A 23,796-nucleotide genomic window follows, 5' to 3' on the forward strand; every position below is an offset into this window, starting at 1 on the left:
CACGATTTCAAGAACGTGCATGCGTGTATTCCGCGCTTCGATTTTGCTACGGTCGACTCGTTCGACCAATCCGCGAAAATGGTGGACGTGTTTTCTCTCTCATCAAAGCTGCCTGCGCGTATTTACACTCCCGGTCTCGATATGGCCATATCTTTGTTTAACAGCGGCGCGTACTATACCTTTGATACAAAATCCTAGGATTGAAAATATAGTAATCGAATTTGATTCACGTATATTTTCAGATTTTCACGAGTCTCCTGCGGATGGATTCGTCGATCGGATATGACGGCAGCAATGGCGAGTGGTGAGTGAATTTATTTATCGTACCTGCATGATTATTTATTTACTTTCCTTTGGTGTATTTATCCAAGAGCAGTAGCGCCACGATATAAGCGCATTCAAAAACAAAATAATTCTGGCAACTGTATATATTATAATTCTGAAATTTAAACACCCACCCCAACTGCTTTCATAACGTCATGAGACCGGAAATTATCAAAAATATAATCACGGCAAAAAAATGTTTTAATTAAATAATTATTTATAAACAAAATCCTCATTGATTAACAGCGCGCCGGAACATATACGCGTTGCGCGAAGGATTCTGATCCCTTCCGTTTTCATACTGCTTCCGTACACCGGGGCTGAGTTGTCACACCCAGTATATCCGCTTGCAAAACGTGACAGACTTCGTTACTTCGCGGTGGCTCATAATTAGGCCATCGAGCCTATTAAAAGTTAAACGGGCTTGTTAAACACGCGGCGCGACTATTTCTGGAACTAAGAGGCGTGTACTTACATCGATCGACACGTGTTTCGTCAGGCGGACGAAGTAATCACACGCTCAACTTACGCGTACTTGTTAAAAGATGATTAGCATCGCCAAGAGAAGAAAATTGTTGTTTAAACTATTTAGTTTGTATATATATGTATACTTGCTCAGAAATGAACTCGAAAGATTACTCTTTACTTTCACGCTCTCATTTAAAAATTCTCGAAGCAGAGGTACACTACTCGAGAAAAAGAGAGAGATTATTTCTCGTGACATTACGTAATATTTCAGAGATAATGTATTATCACACATTTCTCTAATTTCGGAAAATTATTATTCTAATGATGTAAAGAGGCACCTAGCTCTTTCGAGAATAAAGTGTTAAAAAGCTTTTACCAAATAGAGAAGATTTTTACAAAGGAACGTAAAGTAATTTCGTATATTCGCGCATACAAAATTAATCATTTGTACGAAATACAAGCGCTTAGTTTGTAAGACACAACTTACAATTTCGAAGTAATTGAATTACAAAGTTTCTCAAGCTAACCAGGAGATTTTAGCTTTTAGTCGCGACTGAGGAGAACGACTTATTTAGGTGTAATTTAAATTCCGCGATATTATATTGGTTCTTAGAGAAAATCAGCGTGCAATTAAGATAATAGAGTTCAATTTATCTTGCGACGTCACGGGCGAGCAGTAGACTTTTCACGATTTGAAACTGATAATTTTTTAAGTTAAGGAAAGCCGAAATTTTCAACGGCACTCGTAGATTATCGAGAAAATTCTGTCGAGTCCGCGCGCACTGTCGCTGTCAGCACGTCGCGGTCAAAGGTGCCAAGCTCATGATAAAAACCGCGATTGCTCCAGTGTAAACCAGAGGCAAATGGAAAAAAGAAAAATATATTTATATATAGATCGGGAAATAAAAGTGGAAAAAGGAGCAGTCGCGCATCGGTTGCGGCCGATTCGGCCGACGCTCGTGGCGATAGCCATTGGCGATAAGGACTTCATTGTCTCGCCGCCGAATCGAAAAACGGACGAACGCGCGCTCCAACAGGGACGCGGAAAGAGAGAGATAAAAAAACAGAACAGAAGGAAAGGAAAACCGGAACGGGGGTGGCGACAAAGCGACCAATGCTCAAGGGATGCGAATTTTTCGGCGCGTCTACGTGCACGCGGACGCGAAAAATGCACAACCCGCAAAGTGAGCTTGAAAGCGAGCGTCGTCAGTCTCAGATAAACGGCGCGCGTACAAGCCATAACGGCTTTTGTTGTCCGAGAACGTTTGTCACGACGGTTCTGGTTGATGTAGTACCGGAACCCTGTAAATAATTGGAAAATTAGAAAAAACGAACACCGAAGTATTAAATAATTCCTCTCACAAATAGATTTAACGATAAAATTCTAATCTTCGTAATTATACATACTGTTGCTTAAAATCTTCACCCGAGATCAATCTTGCCCGGTGCATTTACTCGCGCTCGGCGGCACTATCGGAATACTTGTACTTTATTCAATATTTAATTAAATTCGTGTAATACCCTCGTTACAAGCTGCTACCTCCTTGATTTGCGATACTTTTATAATCAGGTGACGATCAGCGAGCCGCAGGTGAAACGATGACGACCTAGAGAGTCCTGTTGGATTTTAATTTACCCCGGATAATTGAATCTTGAAATTGGAAATAATTATTCGAACACACGAATGAGCGCGCGATTCAGTTTACCTGGCTGAATCGCGACGACGCCGACGCCGCGACGTCGACGGTATCGCGACGGATAAAGTATCGGCGCGCCATCGATCTCCCCATCCGTCAGTTTCCTACGCTCGCAATTTCCGACTAGCTACAACAGTCGCCTAACCGGATCAATTTTTCATTCAAAGACAAATTGGGGACGGGGACGTGAAGCCCGGTATAGCCGACCGCCTTGCGTGACAGCGGTTCGAAAAGCGCGACAAGGCGTGAACTCGGTTTAGCGCACTACTAGTTTGGCTCGCTCAGCGGATGTCCGCGTAAATTATTGGATTCCGGGCAGCTGATCAGGATAATGGTGACACTTTGTAGTTTCCATCTTTATCCCTTGTGCAAATTGATGTGATTAAGCCGCCGTAGCGGCTTATGAACTATTTTGGAACAAGTCGCCAATAAAATGATAAAATGATATTTTCAATAATCATGACTTTTGAAGTAATTAATAATTTTTCAATAACAAAATTTATTGTATTATAATTTTTTAACAACTTTCTAGATATAAAATATTTGTGTGCGAATATCTATTTGCTTCTGATGATTTTGTGATGATGTAAATTATCTTCTTTATTTGATAATAATTGTTCTTTACGATAATTTTTTATAACTATACGAGCGTATTTATCGTGGATATCGTAGATATCTCATCTATATTTGAATATATAAAATAACTTAGTGAGTCGTAAAGCAGCGCGTAGTGTCATTGAACTATAATTAAGCATATGTGATTGAGTGGAGAAAAGTCAGATTAGTTGGAACAAGGACAGATTTCGCAGTAGATCTCGCTGATTGTCTGACGTAATTTCTGTGCCGACGGAGAGAAGTATACGGGAATAAATAGCGTTAATTTCTCACTTTTCGGCGTAAAATTGCGCGATACGGCCATTTCCTCGTGTTCGGGGAGCTTGTAACCGGCGAGAGGGCGGAAGGAAGGGAACGCGGGCGCGGTGGATGGAGGCGCAGCGGGCCACCCGGTAACTTGGAAGCCATATTAATAGTCGGCACTTAAGAGTTTCATTAAGTCGCGACCGCTCGATCACTGCCTACCGTCGCTCTCCCGCCAGCAACTTTCAGGCCCCATAACCGCCATCTCCGCTTTCAGGCTACCTTCTAACCCCTTCCTTAAGCTAAAGTTACTTCCCGCACGTCTGGAAGTCGCGTACGTAAACCGGGGTTCTGTCAATTCCGACGTATTGCATTTTTACCCTGCTAATTGCGAGTAAAATTGCGAATGGAAGAACAGCGGAATTTCTTTTCCATTATCCCTTGTGGTGTTTCTTGAACGATATGTGTTCATTTTTCTTTTGGGATGGAAAATATTCTTTGTTTTGTATGAGATAATTATTATTTCTACAAAAATGCGAATGACGATACTGGAACGTATTGATAAATTTTTAATCTCCGAAAGAAATATTTACGAAATATGTACATCCAAGAGAGATAATTGAGATATATAGCGAGAAAGGTAGCTTCGTTAATTAAGACGTGTAGGAAAGAAGGTAACTTCGATCTACCCGCCGCGCCGCTTCGTCCAGTCATAAGTTTAATCCTGTGATAATAATTAATATTAACGTCGTATAATCCTGTTTAAATGAAGTTTTCATTAGTATCTACTAACATCGTGCGATATTTGTCAACGCGAGCGCGCGTGCGAACACGACATGCAATTCCCGTAGATAAATGTCAGCGTTGAAGCATCGCGTAACGTGAACCGCGATATTTATCGTATGAAAATATTACGAAGGATACAAACTTCTTCGTTAAAGAGCTTGTCAGAGCTTGTCGTAATACCGCCAGAATGTCGACGGATCTTGAAGTCTTCCTTAATTAAGCGCTAATCTGGCCTTTTTCAATAAACCGTATTTATAATTTTACGTTCGATTATAATTTCTTTTCTTATTAGTTGTTGTATATTTTATAATAATGTATCACTTACAACATTTTTAACATTGACATTATCGATATCTATTTAGATGAGAGTTATATTATACGAAACAATATAAATTATTATCAAGCAAAATAGTACATTTTATTTGTGCAAAAAGACTTCTTTAGTAAAAATGAATACATCGCAAAAAGTATTGTGTCATTCTGATGAAACTTGATTATGCCGTTAACTCTTTATTGCTAATAAGGAGACTAAAATATTAAGCCTGTATAAGTAGCAGGTTTAAATGTATAATTGATATGCAAGCAACGGCTTTTATAAAATTCTACTTTTATTAAGGAAAATAGTTGTTCCTTCGACATGCCATAAATGCGAAACGAAGCTGAAAAACGCGCGTACAGATGTAATTGACATTAATAAAAGTCATAAGGCTGGCGATGCGGTCATTAGATTTACACGTTATTCTTCTTTTTGCGCGGATAGGGCAATTTACATTCCCATTTACACGCATTTATCGCGCTTCTAAAGGATATCTTGAGGCAATTAGATGAACGGAAAGGGGAAACGCAAATGAGAATAGCAGCACAACTCGGCGGCAGTTATAGCGGCAGCTCCACTAGCTCCAGCTGCGTATTAATTAGCGTTTCCCACACATTTGGCGGAATTATCCGCTACGATCGGCCGTCGCGAGCGGGTATTTGTCATCTGGGACGGGAGAGAGCCGGCTGTGCGACAAGGCGACAACTGCTAAACGCTCCCGACATCGTTCCGCAAAGTATACCAAAGTCAGTGCAAACAATTACTAATCTCGTCCGAAGCGTCCGAGGCGAAAACGCGACGCGCTTTGCGGTGCGGCGCGGGACGTGCGAGCAGAGAGAATGGACCAACTGTAAACACCCGGCTGCATTTGCAGCACGTGCATCTCCGCCGTCACCGCCGCCTCTTCTACCACTTTTACGCGAGAATTTATGACCCTCCGTACGCCAGTGATTGAGATGGGCGTATCTAATGGCGCGGCTGTCCGCGCCGACGATCTATGCGAACCGATTCCCGCCTGCACCTCTCTCTCTCTCTTTCTCTCTCTTCACTCTTCCCTCTCATTTTGTCTCGCTCCTCTTTCTCCCTACGGCTCTTTTGTCGGCTCATCTCTTCTTTCTCTTTCCTCCCCATGACCGAACGCAAAAAAGGGAGAAAAAGGGAAAAAGCAACGAAAGTAGAGTACGGCGTGGTTCAAACACCGGCTTGATTTAGACTGTCTATTCGGTAAATAAAACTAAGTTATCACGCGCGGGGGAGCTATCGAAGGGCGCAGGTGGTTCATAGACACTCTCGCGTCGTTGATTCCGCGACGGTATTTTCGAAACAGCGCAATGATACGAACGACGATGGTGGTAAGACGGGCGAAATTGAATGTTGTATCTCGTATCTAATTTACCGAAATATCGCGCAGCGAATCCGTGTTTGGTTAGTTCTGATAACGCGCGCAAACATGCAAACGTAATTTTCGTTTTGGTCGCCGCCAGCTCCGTGGCTGCTTTCGATGTCGCTAATTATGATAATTGGACGGTAATTACGATACCCTCAAATAGTGCCCGGGGACACATTCGATATCCCTCGTAAAAAAAGCACGTATGTTTTTTGCAAATGAGTTACGGGCCGAGGCGGAACAATGTTACCGCAGAATTTCGTAATGGTACACAAGGAACGTGCAATTTGCCACGATAACAGTTGTTCGGCTCGTGTAGCTTTCACCGGGCGGGCCGCGTGGACAGGTAGCAGAATCTGGCCAGGCATGCATGACAGTATTGTCTTGCGGTAACGAAATTTCATTATTCGTGTGGGTTGCCGCGTGCACATACGCTCCGCAACGCGCGCTTTGTGCCGCGCGAACAAAGATAACGCTGATGTCCGCTGTCCGCTGTCTCATCTATAGGAGTAATCGTAAATAAAGTCGGCGGCGCGAGAATAATGACCGCGCGGTTTTCCCCGCGCGAGATGGAAGATATCAGTTTTTCCAGCTTGCATATTACACCCGGCATTAATCCTGAGATATCTTCCGAATAAAGTTGACGTCTGATTACGATTTACCGAAAATAACTTTGTATCGGATCAAGTCGTGCGATTCGTGAAATATTGCGCGTTATCGATGAGAACTTACATTCTCATGTATTACGATATCTTTTCTGAAATCATAGAAGTGTTATTCGATAGACGATGAAAGAATAAGTTTGACTTAACATCGCGTAGATCTCAGTTTGATGGAATCAGGAACATTCGTCACATCGAAAAGGATAACAATTGTTTAAGGCTTTCTCGGGTTCTCTAGGCGTCTGTAGCACAGTAGTACATGATAGGTCACGTGTGAAAATTGCTTGAGAAACACATTTTCGTTGCGGAGTTGAAATCAGCAGAGTGGATGTGGGAGCAATCGAGACGTGAACGCCACACGCGAGACGATCGAGTGCGTCCGTGGCGATAAAGGGACGCAATCATTGCCGCACGTAGTTCCCTAATTGGCCAACTCTTCGTCGCGTGAACCTGTGAGAGGTCATGACAGCATAATTCATCTCGAGTGGTTCGTCAAGAGGCGCGTCGCGTTATTTGCGTCGTCGTTATTTGCGATTGTCACTTTGTCCAATTTCCACTCGAATCGTCCCCAATATACCCGTCCTTCAATTTCTCTTTCTCTCTTATGATAGCTTCGAGGCGAGAATACCTCGTTATATTCGACGTACGTGAATATTTCAGCGAAATGGCTGAAGATGTAATCGCCTAGAGAGCTATATATTCAATTAATTGGTCTTCTATTGTCTTCGCGTGGTTGATATGATTTGCGTTGTACCACGCTACCACGTCGCGTCGTGTCGCTTGCTGCGCGTATACACGCATGTATACACAATGAGAAAGACAGAGAGAATGAGAGAGAGGCGCATTGATATCATAGACTTCTGTATTATACCACCGGCTAGCCAGACCGCGGCACAGGAAATTAATAGTAGGGATGATATCGCGTGCTGTGCCATTTGTATCGCTGAAATTTACTTGGAATACATCATCAAGTTTATGTTGCGTATAGTGGAGCAACAACGTAACAATGATTTACATATATTGCACAATTGTAATTAATAGATATACATCAGTGTATATTTGAGATCAAACGGTCAACACTCAATCTTTTAACAGGAATTAACGTCACTTGGAATTCGACTCTAGGTGGTTCTCCAATAGATCAATCGCTCCGCAAACGGATCGGGCTTCACCGATTTGATTCTTATCGTCGAATTGGCATCACTTTCGTGCGGGTTACCGCCGAGATCGTTCAATGGTAGCCTCCCCCTGGCTCGCGTATTCATGTTCTTGCGTCGTCGCAGCAAACGTAGGAGCGTCGCTAATATGGGCAACGGTAACGCTGCGGCGCAGCGCGGCATTCCCAATATTACTATTTAGTCACGAAACCGCAAGCCCGGACGACCGTTCAAAGCCGCGTGGCGTAAGTTATTGGCTTTAGCGTTGTTCGCAGCGGTGTGTCCGGCATTACGGTGTCCTGCACATACCGACATCACCGCCAACTGCGCATCGCGTTCTACCGCAGCCTTCGCTGCGGCGACGTTTCCGCTAAATCGATTTCTTCGGGAGCGGTGACGCGCGGTCTCGATCGGAAGGAAGGAAACGCCGGAAATTCGATCTCGCTCGGTCATTGATGGAAGACGCTGGCCGAGGTCCGCGTAGAAGAGTCTCTCGACCGCGCACAGCGCACAGGGTAGCTCTTATAATTTATGAAACTCCTCGAGTTACACCGTAGTAGGAGCTGTGAGAGAGTTAGGCCGGATCGTAAAAAGTAGTGAGAAATCCGCACGTGCTAAACCGACAGACGTACGGTCGTTCCCATAAATACTGGTTAAAGTTAACTGTGGTTTAACTGATTCTCTCCGCCCGTTTTCCAGGGACAATACTTGAGAGCTTGAAAACTTTAGTTGTTTGCAACAAAAACGGAGTAAACCAGTAACTCACTGCCCGACTTGGCCTCTTCTTCCACCGGCTTCGTGTATTCGCGTCATTAAAGCCGTGGTGCAGACAGTTTGTAGAATGAAGATCATATAGATATACGCGCCGAGTGTTCCCTCAATGATTCATAAATCATTGGCTGAGACTTCGGCCGGGGGAGCGCATCGTTATCCCCACGAAAAGCTGCGGCGCTCGCACGGTCGCGGGGGTCGGAGACGCGGGGTGCCGATAGGTATCGATAACCCGAATTTCTCGGTTATAAATCGGTCGCCGGTTCACGGGACGTGATGTACGAAGAGTTTAAGGGCATCGGACGTTATTGGAATTTACTGGTCCGAAAATTGGGACGCGCTAAGCCCTCCGGAATTACATGTTCCTTCCTTCCTGATCTTCCTTCCTCGCTTCCTTCCTGTGCCACCCGTCTCCGCTAAACCGCCATTCTACATCCATTCACTTCCCCCCTTTCCCCCTTCGTCTCCTCTCGACTTTTCTTTTTCTCACGACGTGCCTTACGTTGTTCGTCCGTCCAAATCCATCTGTCTCTTTCATGTCTGGTACCTGTATATAGGATGTCGGGGAAAGTGTGAAATGTCATTCAGTCACGGACTTATTAGAGGAAAACTTAGAGAATTGTTGCTCTTTAGGGAAGTATTGATAAGTGTGAGATTATTTAATGAAAAGTTAGAGTTCAATCTATATTTTTTAATTATATTTTTAACTTTATATTAAAATAAAAATTTTAAACATTTATTTAAAATTTGATTTTTTGCAACCAATTTCTTTGTAGGTTTATAAGATGCTTATTTGGTATCAGTAATACTAAATCATACGAAATTATACTTTTAATGGAATAATCAAAGCATGATTCAAAAGCATAAAATATATTAAACTCAAAACGAAAATTATTACTAGGCTCAAAATTCTGACCGAAAATGTTAATATTGTTTTATTTTTTGTTATATACATATTGATTATTATATTTACTTATTAAAACTCTCAACTATAAAAATCTTTTAGTACAAAAATTATTAGCTTGCTATAAATAATGATCTTGTACAGAATTTTTATTAGGTCACCTGAGGTCGGCGAGACTAACTGTAAGTCAAAACGTAAGTCAAAGTGTTCCACGTGTTGCAAACTTCTTCTCTCTTTCTCTCTTTCTTGATGCTCTTTTTCTCTTCTTTCGTCCGTATTGGTTTTTTGTATTCTGCGTCGAGATGCAGATGCAATCCGCGCAAATAAGACGGCTAGATACGTTTCGTAACGTCTTGCGAGGATCGGCGATTGCCCGGACGCTCGTACATAACTTAGGGAAGGTAGAAGGAATATATACGGTTCGTGGAAATAAAATTGTACGGCAAATAAGATCGCGCGCACCGATGTGTGCGCTCCGGAAGCGCGAAGGACGCGACCTGTCCTGCTGCCTCGCGGGCGAACGATGCGTCGCAATTTCGGGAAGGGTACTGCGCCGCAGTAGCAGTAATATCTCTCTTCCATATCCGTGGCGTCCAGGCCGATGATATATATCCGCGCGGGATATGTATATCGCAGTAATGTACTGCATATGTTATTACTGCACCATATTATTACGCGGCTTGCTTTATTAAATCTTGTTACGCGGCAAAGCCGCAAACTGCTACAGCGTTATAATTCAATTTCAGGTAAAAGCAAATCCATTAGACCGGGCGGCCGGGCCGCACATGTGTGCCGCCGAAATGAAAATGTTCGCGGATGCGACGTTATCCGGCTGTCCCTGCGTCCATGGGTAATTACATATTACGCGCTGCTTATAAACAGTTTACTCCCGTTGCTGACGTACGATATCGTCGCGATACCTATCGCGGCGTTGACCTTACGGTTAAATTTGCGTTTGCTTTAACAGACACTAGATTCGAGAGCCATTGAAATTGCAGAGTGGCGATCTAGTACCTCGGTATTGCGCGAAACGGTCTCGAGAGACGGTTCAATGGGCACGGATTTTTCCAGCTTTGATTTTAAAATTCCACTTTTATACCGTAATGGTGGCATCGCCCGAGAGTTAATTCGATGCGGGGGGTTACGTGTGGCGATGATTTGCCATTCAGCGCCCATTCCAGAATTGGCGAGAAAAGGCAAAAAGTGATACAGCAAATGCATTCGAATGCGAGCTCCGGACTCACGCACCACGAATTAGAATAATTACATACAGTTGCACACTGGCGCCGGACCGCGGACGTTCGTGTGTATGTTCGACCCGTATAGTGAGTTAACGATATAACGACGAAAGAGATGGATTATCAAACGAGAGATGTGCAAATGTAGAGTAGAGAGAAAAGAGAACTGGCGAGGCTGGTTGAGTAAAAAAACAATAAGGATAACAGGATAACATTTTACAATTTTTAAGACCGATACCGGAAAAAGGAATGTAAATACTTTCATTCAGTTTATATTCGTAGATTTATATTTCTCAATATCCGAAAAAATTTTTTCTGTAATATCGATAAAATGCATATATTGTCATGTAATATTGTCTTAATTCTCTATTTATTTATTAACATTAAAAGATATATAACTTGACATTAACTTCAACATTACACGTGACATTAGAAGTTTTACCAGACGATCGATTGTGAGGGCACTGTTGACACAATGTCGAAATGTGATTATCTAATACGCGATGCCGTAAGGTAAAGAGATTGAATGTACCAGACGTTATCCCGCATAAAATGTACAAATCCGCAACGTATGCGAAAGAATAGACGGCCTGGCCGTTCTTCCTTTTTGACATTCCGAATCAATCCTTTGTGCCGACTGTTCGGCTTTGCGAAGGAACTTTTGGAATTACTTGCGAGCTATGTGCGCGTATCGTACCGCGCACTCGAAAGAGAACGTCTCGGTCTTCAGCGAGACCTTTGCGCCCGTCCGTCCGTCCTTTCTTCGCTCGGAGTCTATTAGTTAGAGAGTAGAATTTAGACGAGAGCGGCGGAATAGATTTTCCGTAGATGGGAAATCTTTACGAGATATTTTCTTTTGCGGCTTTGCTTAAGCGGCCGGCGTCTTTCACTAATGAAACATTTTACATTTCGCGCATTAGCCGCCATCGCGGAGCGCCGCGGCTGACTTCCCGTACGTTTAAAGTCGTTATCCGTCTCATTTCTCTCGTCTCGCCTTGTCTCGTCCCGCCAGGGGGAGGACGACTTCGTGACAGGAACCATTTGCCACCGCCGACAGTGACTTCCGCTTCAAATACCTCGTTGCGATGTGTTATTTCTGCGATAACCGCCGGTGAAAATAAATCGAGGAACGTGCATTAAAATTTCTATTGTGCAAATCTGGAAAAGGAATTATTCGACAAGGCAATATCTAATAGGGCTCGATAAGGCATTCTCCTAAATCAATATCTTTGCGGACCTGTTAAATCGATAATCTTTAATATAATTCCATGATGATCTATCCGTCTTGTCCGGCAAATCTTACGTGTCTGATTGATACTTGAAATCGCACGCATTGTACATAACATGTACGCACATGTGGTATGCGGATGATTATATTGGTCTCCCTTGTCGATAAGGACATCCTACATCCCATTTCCCCTTTGTTCGCCCTCCCGTTTGTGCGGACCGAGAGGCTTACATGTTCCCACCACTAGGCGCGGTTTCTATCTGGAAACGTCGATTCCGGTACCCATGTACATGTATAATACACGTGCAACGTGCGATCGCGTATGTATGCGAAATGCGCGGGAACAGCGCGCCGCGCCGCGCCGCGCCGGGAGGACTGGGAGACATATAATTAGGGGGAACGAGGGGATGCGGGCGGCACGCGACGCCGGGAATTATCCACAATTATCGCGTGCCTACGCCATCCACGGCACGTTGTCAACGGTGGTGTGACGGTGACCGTCGGCTCGTCTCCTCGACAAATCTTTGCGCGAATTTAAACACAACACCCGACGCGGTGGTGGATCGGCGTCGACGTGAGCTCGGGACCCCGTTCAGAACCTGATATTTTTATTACACGACGATGGAGATCTCGACGATACGTGTGCAAGGTAAATGACATTTTTCAAAGCGCCGGTGTTTCATTAGTCCCTGCTTCTGAGTCCCTCTCTCTTTCTCTCTCCTCGTTCTCTGCACATGGTCGATCGCTCGGTCGAATGTTTTTGACATATCGTCGCCGTAGTCATCGACCTCGTTTCGCATCCACAGAAGTATCAATTATCCGTGCGAGGCACTAGACGACACGTCTTTATTATTATCCGTCCGTTTTTATTATCGTTCGCATTGTACGACGAGTTTATCGGCCTGCGACAATTTGAATTCGACTACGCGACGCCGATAATCACGCTCATTATGACGTTTTTCGTCGTTAGCCGGTAAGTATCGATGTGCGAGAAATATTAGCCGTGGACGCGGAACGCACATCCGTTTTGTCTGCGCGGTTGCGATACAGGTGATAAGGCGCGCGTGAATCTCCTTTGTCCGAACTGTACAATATGCAACACGCGCGGTTATGCATGTTATCCGCGAGCGAGAGATAACTATATGGATTATCGACGTCCTGTGAACGAGCGCTACTTCGCTATGATTTCTTTCGGGGCGCGTCGTCCCGGGTATTTCGCGTGAAAGTGAAGCGGGAACAGTAAAGCGGAGCTCATACACGGGTCTCGTTTGGATTGTGGGGCCGTCAGAAAATCAGAAAGCGGTTCTTCGTGGTTCGTATAGAGGCGTAATCTAATCGCGAAGTTTAAGGGCGCATCAATCTCGGCACACGCTCTTGAATTTAAGCGCCGTGTCAGCGATGTGTGGATACGTAAACGTCTTTGAAACGCGAGCTTAGAGCCTCCTTAACGAGTATTTATTTTAATCCCTTTTACGGAAAGATTACATTAAATGTTTCATTATGAGAAGAATAAACCATAGGTTTACGTGTCTTCTCCTCATATAAAAATTATTTCCTTCCTATATAATGCTTGTCTCAAAAGTTTTATAACTAATTTTAAATATATTAAGTTAGCAACTCTGTTAACGACCGTTCGTTCGCCACGACTCGACACACCATCGTTCCGCTGGCTTACGCCGCTTCGCTCGGCAGCTCGGAGGATGAATTGACTCGCTCAAACCGGTAGGTTTATCCGCGCCGATACATTATCCGGACCTGGTTGGGAGATCCGCGCGCGGATATGGGTTTCACCGAATTAATCTCACCCCCTTCCCTGGCTCCTCTTCTCCTCCACCTCCGTCCGTCCTCCGTCATCCATTATGCAAGCTCGATCGTCGAGAAGGAGTTAGCTTGCAAGGATGAGGTACTCGCGGCAGAGACGACGCGGGGGATGGGGGACGTTCTGAGTTGGAGAAACGTGGAGACGCGAGGTACTTGACGGGGTACGGCGACGACGACGGTGGCGGCAGTGGCGGCAGTGACGATACAACTACGTGGTGGTAGACGGGAAATGGATGCAGGTATAGAATCTTTAGGTGCGCCGAGCGTCGAGCAGCCTCGGGGCTTGCTTAACGAGTAAAGTCGCTCGCCCCGATCCTACCCGGTCGTACCTTCTCCTCCCGTAGCTCTCGCTGCTCGCCACGCGGATAACTTTGAGCTAACCAACTAGGTAACTCGCAATAATCTCGTTGCGCGTCCCTTTTAATAAAGCTGTCCGCGCGTAAAAGAAGTCGCCTTTACTCGTTCCCTTTCCGGATTCGATCAACGGACAGATCGTGTCGTATCGCTTCTCCTGTCGTTGTCAAGGAACGCGTTTGATTCGCCGTTACGAGGAAATAATGTCCGTGGTTTTCGTGAAAAGATTTCTAACGTGAGACGGAGAGACGGATGGACGCTTTATATGTTTCTCGTCCAAGGGGCTGGTAACTTTTCGGAATCGAAACCTAATAATTCGTGGAATTGCCTATATAGAAACACAAGCTAGAAGAGTCAAAAGAAACCTACTCCTTATATTTTATACATGGTACATAATTTAAAAAACTTGATGAGTGTTTTTCCGAGCAAGACTGTTCTTAGTTCTTATTAGACCTCATACGTAATCGTATATCCATGTACTCACTCTTTATCTCTTAAGTACTATTACTAATTGTAAGTAGCGTATAATCACCCTCGTTAGAACAAACGAATATGTTAATTTGTTAATACTCGCGAACACGGCTATAATCTCGCAAGGTATTCACGCGATGAATATCGGGAAAGTAATTATACCGTTAAACTTACGGTCATCGCTGCAACAAATGCCGGTGCGCAATAGAATCTATAGAGAAGCTCGTAAACGCGGACAAGTTGTTCCTCGTTATTCAGCCTATAAAACAGGCGGAACGATGTCAACGCGCGACGTTAACGGCCCATCCGACTCGTAATAATTCTTGACGTATGTTTTCCGGCTTTTCTTAATAAAACTTGTATCGCGCTTTACGAAATATCGCTGATCCGCGTTATTTCCCGAATCCTATCTGCATGTCGCAACAGGATTGTCGAACATAGTATTTAGTTAATATTACGCGAACTGTACTCGTCCACTTGTTACGTAAGCCCGATGTGTAAACAAGGTGTTAAAACCAAACTGACTGCATGCTTTTCCACAATACGCTTCGCTACCGTCCGTACCGCTGTAAGTTTCGGTTAGATTATCCCGCAAAAAAATGGCATGCAAATATATTGCAAATTTGCTGGTAGGAAGGGAAGCAAGCTTTTCGATTTAATCTTAGAATATGTAATCTCATAATAGGGGTGCAAGGAATAAAAGCAAAAGTAAATTCGCGAGATTAAATTAGGAAACGTAATTTGATGTTATAGTATATTAGAAGATTCTTTAAAAGGAAAAATTTTATCAAAAGTGCAATAAAGACAGAAAAAAGATAAGGAAAAGTAAATATTGTAATGTCTCGGAGATCCAAAAAAAATTCTTTCTATAACTTAGTGTTTTAAAAACGCACATCACGAAGTGATAGAGATAGCGAAGACAGGAGCAGTTAGAAACCGACACATCTCGGTAACGAACGTTAAGAGCGAGGGGGGAGACGAGAGGGGAAGCGAAAGAGACAGAAGGTGCGGTAGGACACGCTTCGGTAAACTCGTTTGCCGGCTGCACCCGCGGATGTCGAGGAGAACAGGAGAAGCGAACTCCGACTCCGCAATTGGCTCGTATCTTCGCACCCGCCGACTTCGCCGGCGGCGGCACCCTCCGGCACCCCCACGTCCTCCGTGTTCTCTCGTCGTTGTCGCCGACGCCGTACGTACGGGAAGGCATATGCGAGTCGTAGATCGGCTACGGTAAGGACCAGGACACAAGGCGCAACGCCGCCGGTCGGCGCCGTCGCCGCGAGAGCGAGAGGGCGATGAATTATCGCGCACGGTAGCCGACTCGAAAGTTCTCAATTCCCATTAAGCGGGGCAGCCGGCCAGAAACCGATAGGTTAGTTGGGAGAACCTGCTGGGAATCCGACGGTGCAGCCCGAGACCGCCGACCGGCCCACCCTGTCCGGTGACTACACGCGCGGCAGATGAGAAACACAGCGGCAAGCCGGTGCCGCGCCCTGGGGATCGCCGTACACTTCGACGGCCGCTTATACTTCCCTCCGCTGTATATCGCGAATATACGAACGATAATGCCGCGTCGACAAAGCGCGAAACATCCCCCGTAAGCATTCGCGTTCTCGCTTTGCCGAGTCCAACCCCCTCCGCACCTCTCGTGGAATACAATCGATACGGCGTGGCTTCGACTCTCGTTTACTATCGTCGACCGCGTAAACGGGTCAATATACCTGAAGATCGGAAATATCCTGGGGCAACGACGGACCGGACATTTGCCATTTGCTGCTTCCGAAATAACGGGAGAAGATAATTATTAAGCGTCTCAATCGCGGAAACAGTCTCGAAGTGAGACATCATTCACTCTCCCGAATACTCGTGAGAGTCTATACGTCTAGCTTGTATAAGAAATGGCGATAGTGTATTGGGAATTGCTCCGTTTCTACGTCTATTATATAAGGGAATTCATCGGTCGCGACATCCGCTGCCTGCAACTTAACAGGAGTGATTTGACTGTCCAAGTCCGAAGTTTCGGAGTTACTGCGATGGTTTAAGGGCAAAACCGGGAGAGAGGAGTATGCCAGGGAATTGAAATCAACGACCGGAAAACAAGGCACGATGACGTTATATATATATATATATATATATATATATTTCTCATTACACGCTTAGACAAACGATGGTTAACTGCATTACTGCTCGCGTTTTAATTCACTTTGTACTCCTTTCATTCTTTGTACTCTTTACGTCAGATGATGTCGGCTGTGATCAAATTTATTCGCATCAAATATAACTCGTATATTTTTGACGATATTACTCAGTTTAGATAATATCTTATTATCTCGTTTTCTTTTTGGATTGAAATGTATTTTAAAACAAATTAAAATAGACAGAATAACACAGAGATTTAACATTTATAAACTTAAATCAAAATAAGAGTACATTTATCGCAATAACGCTAACTGAGTTGATAAGTAAATTAGATTATCAAGAGCAATATTATATATTTTTTTATGTAACGCATAATGACGTCGTCAGTTTGACAGTTGCCTTAATTATCCAGGCGAGACAGGTGATTCGTGTTTTACGAACTTCTGGAACGAGGTATCGCGGCGGTACGTCGAGAGCATCGCGAAGTCGCTGTTGAGCCCCGAAGTCTCGTCTTACGTTACATCGTGTTCGCAGGAGAATATTCATTAATGGTGTATGCTATAGAAGCGTACTCTCTGTCGGGCTATGCAAACTCAAAGTCGTAGGTGGATCCGTTAAGAGAACATTATAAATATGCATCTCGCGTACTATCGTGAATTATCGCGTTTCGTGGCGGCACTTCGGCCGCGGAATGCCGCGGTGGTGCTTGAACGATATTGAAATCAACGAGCGGAAAACAAAACTTGCGCGGCCATGGCGCGGCGGTGGTTCCGCAAGCGACTCGGAACGGAACGGGTCGGAACTGGCTGACATTAAAACCATTCCGGGAGAAAACGGCGGGTGAAATTACACGCTTAGCAAGCTCGCACGCGTGTGTACGTCCCTCTTTCCCCCGTTCCACACCGGATCATGTGTAATCTCTGGATCTAGCTGGCGCTGGGGCGCGTGTGAGACGCTAAGAAAGCGCAAAGGAAGAAATTGGGCGAGTTGCCGATGTGCGCGAGAGTTTACTCGGAGGATTTTGTAACGAGTCGTCGACTCATGTATTTTCATAAAACGGGACGAGCAACGGGCGCGCTGTGTATTAAGGTTCTCATAGTAGGAGAAATTTACTCTCTCAGATCTCGCGTACAGTTCACGTTGCTGTGTAAAATTCGAAAAGATTTCGAATTTCTATAATTTGACTTGAAGTACGTGTTAATACTCGACGCAATTTTATGTGGTTTTGTGCGATAATTTCTAATTTAAATTCCTGGTCAGTATAAAACTTTTTTCTATGTATATTACTCTTGGAATCACGAGGTAATCCTATCGTAAATTTTCTCGCAAATTATAAACTATGTAAAAGGGATTTAATATTTCGATGCCATTATCCGCCGCGATTTCCAATCAATACGCGAGGATGTTGGCTGGAACACCGTATTTTTCCTGTTTCTCTGGCAGAATGCGTGCTATAGTTGAATATTATTCGAATATTATTTTATATCGCTAAAGTTACAATTTCTTCGTGCCGCAATACGGGCGTAATCTCTGTGTATGTAAATTTTACTGGAGATTGCGGCGGGTACGCAGAATATTAAAATTAAAGGGGGCACGCGCGTTTTTACAGACACTTAGTGTTTATGTCCCATTCGTTGCGACCCGATTAAGCTGCACGGAGTGCGCTCCCGGTCTGGCGCTAGTTTGGCCCGTGTAAACTTCAGTTAGAGTTCGTACTTGCGTCCGTGAATACCGAGTCGCACCTTACCGCATGAATACGAAATGTTCTAATCTTATGCGCGAGTACCGAGAGGAGCTCGCAGCAAGATTGTGCGGATGCGCCACCACGAGATCGCCCCGTACGCCGCGGCGCCGTCCGTTTCCCGACCGAGTATGCCGTCGCGTTTCCGATCTTCCCGAGAATCTCAGCCAGACGGTTTCGCGACGTCGATCGATAGCCAGTGATAATTCTTCGCATTTTCTCATCATCACCGTATCGCCGTATTACCGGAGTACGAGGCGCGGAGATATTTTTGCGATCAAATAATATAATCCCTGATTGGAGAATAATCTTTATAATTTTAATAGTTGGTTTTAAAATTGACGATCGACTGCGATCATTAAATACGCCCTTCTGTAAGGAAAAATTAACTGTGGGGCGACATTTCCATGGAAATATATCTCCGCGAAATATAGATTCGCGTCGCGCTGATTTTAAAATTACGATTGTAACGCCCGGTCACAATATCCCGGGGAATATCTACGAAACGTACGGACTTTCTCGTCCGTGGTATCGGCTTTGAAATCACTGTCATTAGGAAGCGCAGAAAGTACAAGTTTGAAAGATGTTAAAGCCGGGCGCTCGAGACATTTCTATGCCGCGGGAGTTCGTCGCTCGCCAAAGATAGAATTTGCACTGGAACTTTCCGCGCTTTTAAATCCTCCTTACATTTGTCATGCTTCGGACGTACTAACTGCTACGTAGAAGGGACTTAAGAGAGAGATTCCTTACAAAATTATATTCCCCGCCCATAATTTTACAAGAAACGGGAGATTAAAACGGTTCGACGGCGTTGACCGGCGGACCCGAGCGGATCCCGGGGAACATCGTCCGCATAAAAATCGCGACTGAGTCTTGAAAATTCACGGTCTCGCAATGTTCATAGCTTCGTTGGTTCAACAATAAGAAGACATATTTTGTAACTTCGCGTAATCTACGTACGCCACGTGGAATAATGTAGAGCACTAGACACGCAAACACATACACATACACATAACAAGCCAATGAATGATAGGTGATAAATCTATATTGTCGTAGCGAACAATGTTATTCCACGGACTTCTCGTCACGCCTCTTTGTAATTTTTGCAGTTTATCTGTATGCAAGACGTCCTCGTATGACCGATACATACTACATTAACGATAGATAAATGAAGGATAAGTTGAAAGGAACGTGACTAACGGTCAGTTCGAATCGAAATAATGGGTTTTCGTGCTGTGTAGCATTAGGCATTGTTCGCGGTTTGTACAACATAATCGACCTCGATGCTGGCCACCGATTGAACGTTTAAGCAATTTGCGGAGTTAACGTACACCTCGGCTTTTCGTGCGCGACTAATGAACGATTATCCTAGGCTATTCAATCGAACGTAGAAAAGACTCGCGACTCAATCACCGCGTGAGAAGATGGGTGCAGAAGATGGGAAGAAAAAAAAAGAGAGGAAGCAAAGCACAAGGAGAGGAATGAAATATGACGAAGCGTCTATATTTGGTGATTTATGTAGTTGTTGTCTGCTCATTCGGATATAGCGGGAGGATTAAATGAAAGATCGAAGAGGAGATGAGCGTCGAGGACGCGCAGGGGAGGAAGAATCGCTTGCGTGAATCGCTCGACCCGCGAAATGAAGTTGGTATTATCGGAATCTCCATTACGTGGTCATAATAAAGCGGCGATCGGCGCGCTGGCGTATCCGCTCGGTTTCTCGTCACGATTTGCAACATTCGCCGACCTCCTCCTCTTTGTCCGGCGTCTCCATCTCCTTCTGCTTACCCTCCCGTGGTCGCACTCCTCCGATTTCGCTGTTCCACCGCTTGTTCCACCCCTTCACCCTCCTAGCAGTTTAATTAAAGGGACTAATTACGCGACCAGTTCCCAGACTCTCATTCTCCGGCTTTCTCCCGATTTCGTTTTCCCGACCTTTCCCCGCCGCTATTTTCCCCCATTGTTCGGTAGCAAATGAAACGGGGGGCATATGTTCGCGCGAAGCGCTAAATGCCGAATATGAGCTGTCATCAAAATTGAACCGCGCAAAACCGACGTGACGTTATTGATGAATTCCATTCGAGAGCGCCGCCGCGTAATGTTGAACTCATGCGTCACTCTGGATGATGAAACTGAATGCTTTGCGATAAATCGCCGAAGAATTTTTAAATAAGCGCTCGCGAGGGAATTCCTTGTTGGATGAATTGATTTTACGGCAACGGAAATATTTCATGGCCGACGCCGCCGCCGCCGCCGCGCCGCTCCGATTCTTCGGTTATATTTCTGCATGGTCAGTTATATACCGGATCGTATAATAATAAAAACCCATTTGGTTGCCCTCTCATGTGTATGTATATGCCGCTTTTTAAAGCGATTAAATTATTCTACGCATTAATTACGCGGGTGGAAATTACATCGCTTCCATAATACTGCGCCATGAATCTGTTCTCCAATAGTTATGGAGATATATCCATTTGGTGGGCGTTCCGTTCGCATGAATCTTCTTATAGGTAGTTTAAAAGGAAAACTTACAGCGTGCGCGGTATCAATGGGCAAATATTCCGTGTAAAGTTAGATGCTGGCGCAGTTGTTAATTGAACCGTTCCTTCAGAAAATACGATAAAGCTTATTTTAGATAATTTGTGTGAAAATTCAGGACGAAACTCTATTTATAATTTTATGCGCTACACGAGAAAAATTTGAAGTTATTCATATATAAAATATATATTAAAATAAATTCGTACATCAAAATACATCGTGTATAAAATCATGAATATATTTTTATCCTGAAAGTGAGAATAAATTTCAAGGCCGGACTTGCCACACACAGTGAAACAAGTAAACTGACATAACACGTCGCTGCATTGTTGTAAAACATGAACGATCTTACGCGCTTCATATGGTATCAAACCATTTATCTGACCAGTGTTAATATTAATATCTTGTTTCTCCTCACGGCGACGTAAACTCGCCGGATCAAGAGTCGGGTCGGAGGCGCAGATATGAATCACGTTCATCCGCGTAGCCCGTCAAGACTCGACTGCCGGCGGCGCGGCTGGATGAGCCGAAACGATGTGCACGTCGTGTAATTGGCGGAGGCGGAGAGCGACGATGTACTGTCATAAGTAGTTAACCGACAGTAATGCTGATTAAACGCGATAGGAATTCAGTTTGCCACGCAGCCGCCGTGCCAGTCGGCCGCTCTTCGATGGAATTTTGTTACGAATCGGTCGGTCCTCCTCCTCCATCATATCGAGGATGAGCCGTGTGTTTCGGTCACCTATCCCGCGTAACGGCCAGCAGTCTATCCTGCTTCAATGGCAGCGGGATCGTTGCCTCCTTTGGTTACGCGCGGCGGAAATGGAATTCATACGGATTTGCACGTAAAGAACGATGTTTCGCAAAAATAAGAGAAATACCCCCTTAAGCCTTCGGGCGCCGATCCCCTTTTTTATTCGCGTAAAAAAGGCCGGATAATCGCCTCTTCGTTATATTCATAAGTTGAAAAAGGATAACTTCTTACTTATTCTTGTTTTTTCTCTTCTTTTATTTTTTATCGTGAAGATTTATCCGCGTGTTTTATTCGCGTATAAGCGACTTGCGAATACGAAAAAATAGTGAAATCGATAATATGTGGTTTACTTCGCTCGGGCGGTTAAACGAGAAAGAAATATATCGATGCATAATACTTGTTTGCGCATTTTAAACATTCCTTATTTGGAAACGAGCAAAGTAAACGCTCGTGGTTTTTATGAAAAAAAAAAAAAAAAAAAAAATATGTTATATAAAACGCGTTTTTTTTTTGTTCCATTATATATCATTTTGTTACTATATTTCTGGTAAATAAACTGTCAGTTTTTTTGTTATCACATTAACTGTAATAGATGCTAAGCTGAGAATAGTATTATAACAGGATGTATGTGCCTTCACATTCACTAAGTCATTAGTCATTAACTATCGAGAGGCCAGACGTCGGTAATTCGACTTTGGTAATGTAATTATTTCAGATATGTGAATCACTACTACATAAATCATTCATAAGCTCGTATTCACGTATCGACGGTATCTTCAAATCGAATTATGAGTAGCAAAATAGGAGGGGAAAACGGCCGCCATGACGCGCGATCGTGTGTAATGATATCGTCGGCTGACATGCGATCTTTTATTACTCAGCTCTATGTATGAAACGATAATGCCGAATTCACGGCATGGATTAATTTGCGCAGACTGTCCTCCGAAAATCTCCGATTGCGAAACATCATTTTCCGCTAATCAATCTTTCGCCATCCGTCTCGGCTTCGCGATCATGGAAATGAAAACACCCGGCTTTCTTTATCCTCGCGCGATCACCGACACGGTCAAGCGTACGTAAGATGAATATTTTATTCCTGATACTAATTGACAGCTTGAACATTGTATAGGTGATAACACGCCATCGATAATCAATGAATAATAAATTAGCACGATTACCCTTACACTCCCGGGTCGCGGCGCTCGTTAATACGTTCCATATTTACGTGAGCAAACGATGCGCGGACTGCAATCAACTGGCGATTGTTTAACGGCAATCTACCGCCAGGCCGCGATTGTCAATCATCTCGTAGTTTGTCGATCGTAATTGAGAGGCGCTAAAAGACATTCTCATACGTTTCTCTCGCGCGTTCTCCCGCTGTGCGCTCATCGATTCGAGGCGATTGATAGGGAGCAGCGATGCGCAACGCGCGTTTTACAGACGCTGGAGTGTTCCCCGTCTTACATCCAGTTCGCGGATGCTCGACAGGACTCTCGGCAATAACCCGTCTTCATATCGAGAGAAGAGCTTGAGCCGACTCAATGACACTCGACCGCCGGAACTGCTTTAGAACTCTATGCATTTCTAAGCCAATTATTCTCCGCTCGGCGAATCCTTGCGTTTCCCTGTGTAAGATGTACCTAAAATGCCGAACTTTACCAAGTTGTTAGATATCCTGTAATTTGATAGCAAGTAGATAGCATTTCTGTAAATGCTGGCTCGAACATCTTTCTGGAACTGATCGAGAGATTCTAACGCATAATTGTTAATATGGGGAAATTTAAATGATTCTAAAGATAAGTGGCGTACGAGAAGGCATTCTAATGAACTTCTATCATTAATTATTTTTAACGAGCAAAGGGAAGGATCGAGTATAAAACACTTTCACAATCGCAGTCAAATTATTGATATCTTACTTATAATTTATAACTTAAACTATATATTTTTAGATAGCTGATTTAACAGTCGATTGTATTAACGTGCAATGGGATTTGACTTTAATAAAGAGTTTTATTTTTATTTTAAGATTGAATCGAATAATTCAACTTTAATGAGTATCTCTTAAAGCGATAGTTTACTAATCAGCTTTCTTGACCTCACTCTACTATAACGGTGCCCGGTTAATCCGTTCTAATGCTAACGCGGTCTCTTCCCCGGGACGAAAAGCGACAGCTACCAACGA

General features: G+C 44.1%; 1 protein-coding gene across 1 annotated transcript in view; it reads left to right on the plus strand.

Moving 5' to 3' along the window:
* Positions 1 to 279: 279 nt before the first annotated feature.
* The window catches only part of LOC112455730 (synaptogenesis protein syg-2-like), a 327,928-nt gene continuing 304,411 nt past the window's right edge, over positions 280 to 23,796 (plus strand). Inside the window, exon 1 of the mRNA XM_025017863.1 lies at positions 280 to 304. Coding sequence (XP_024873631.1) covers positions 283 to 304 — 22 coding nt within the window. The 5' untranslated portion in view covers positions 280 to 282. The remainder of the gene's footprint in view (positions 305 to 23,796) is intronic.

This window comes from Temnothorax curvispinosus, unplaced genomic scaffold (genome assembly GCF_003070985.1).
Source record: "Temnothorax curvispinosus isolate PA1 unplaced genomic scaffold, ASM307098v1 QBEX01006326.1, whole genome shotgun sequence".
NCBI classification, from domain to species: Eukaryota; Metazoa; Arthropoda; class Insecta; order Hymenoptera; family Formicidae; genus Temnothorax; species Temnothorax curvispinosus.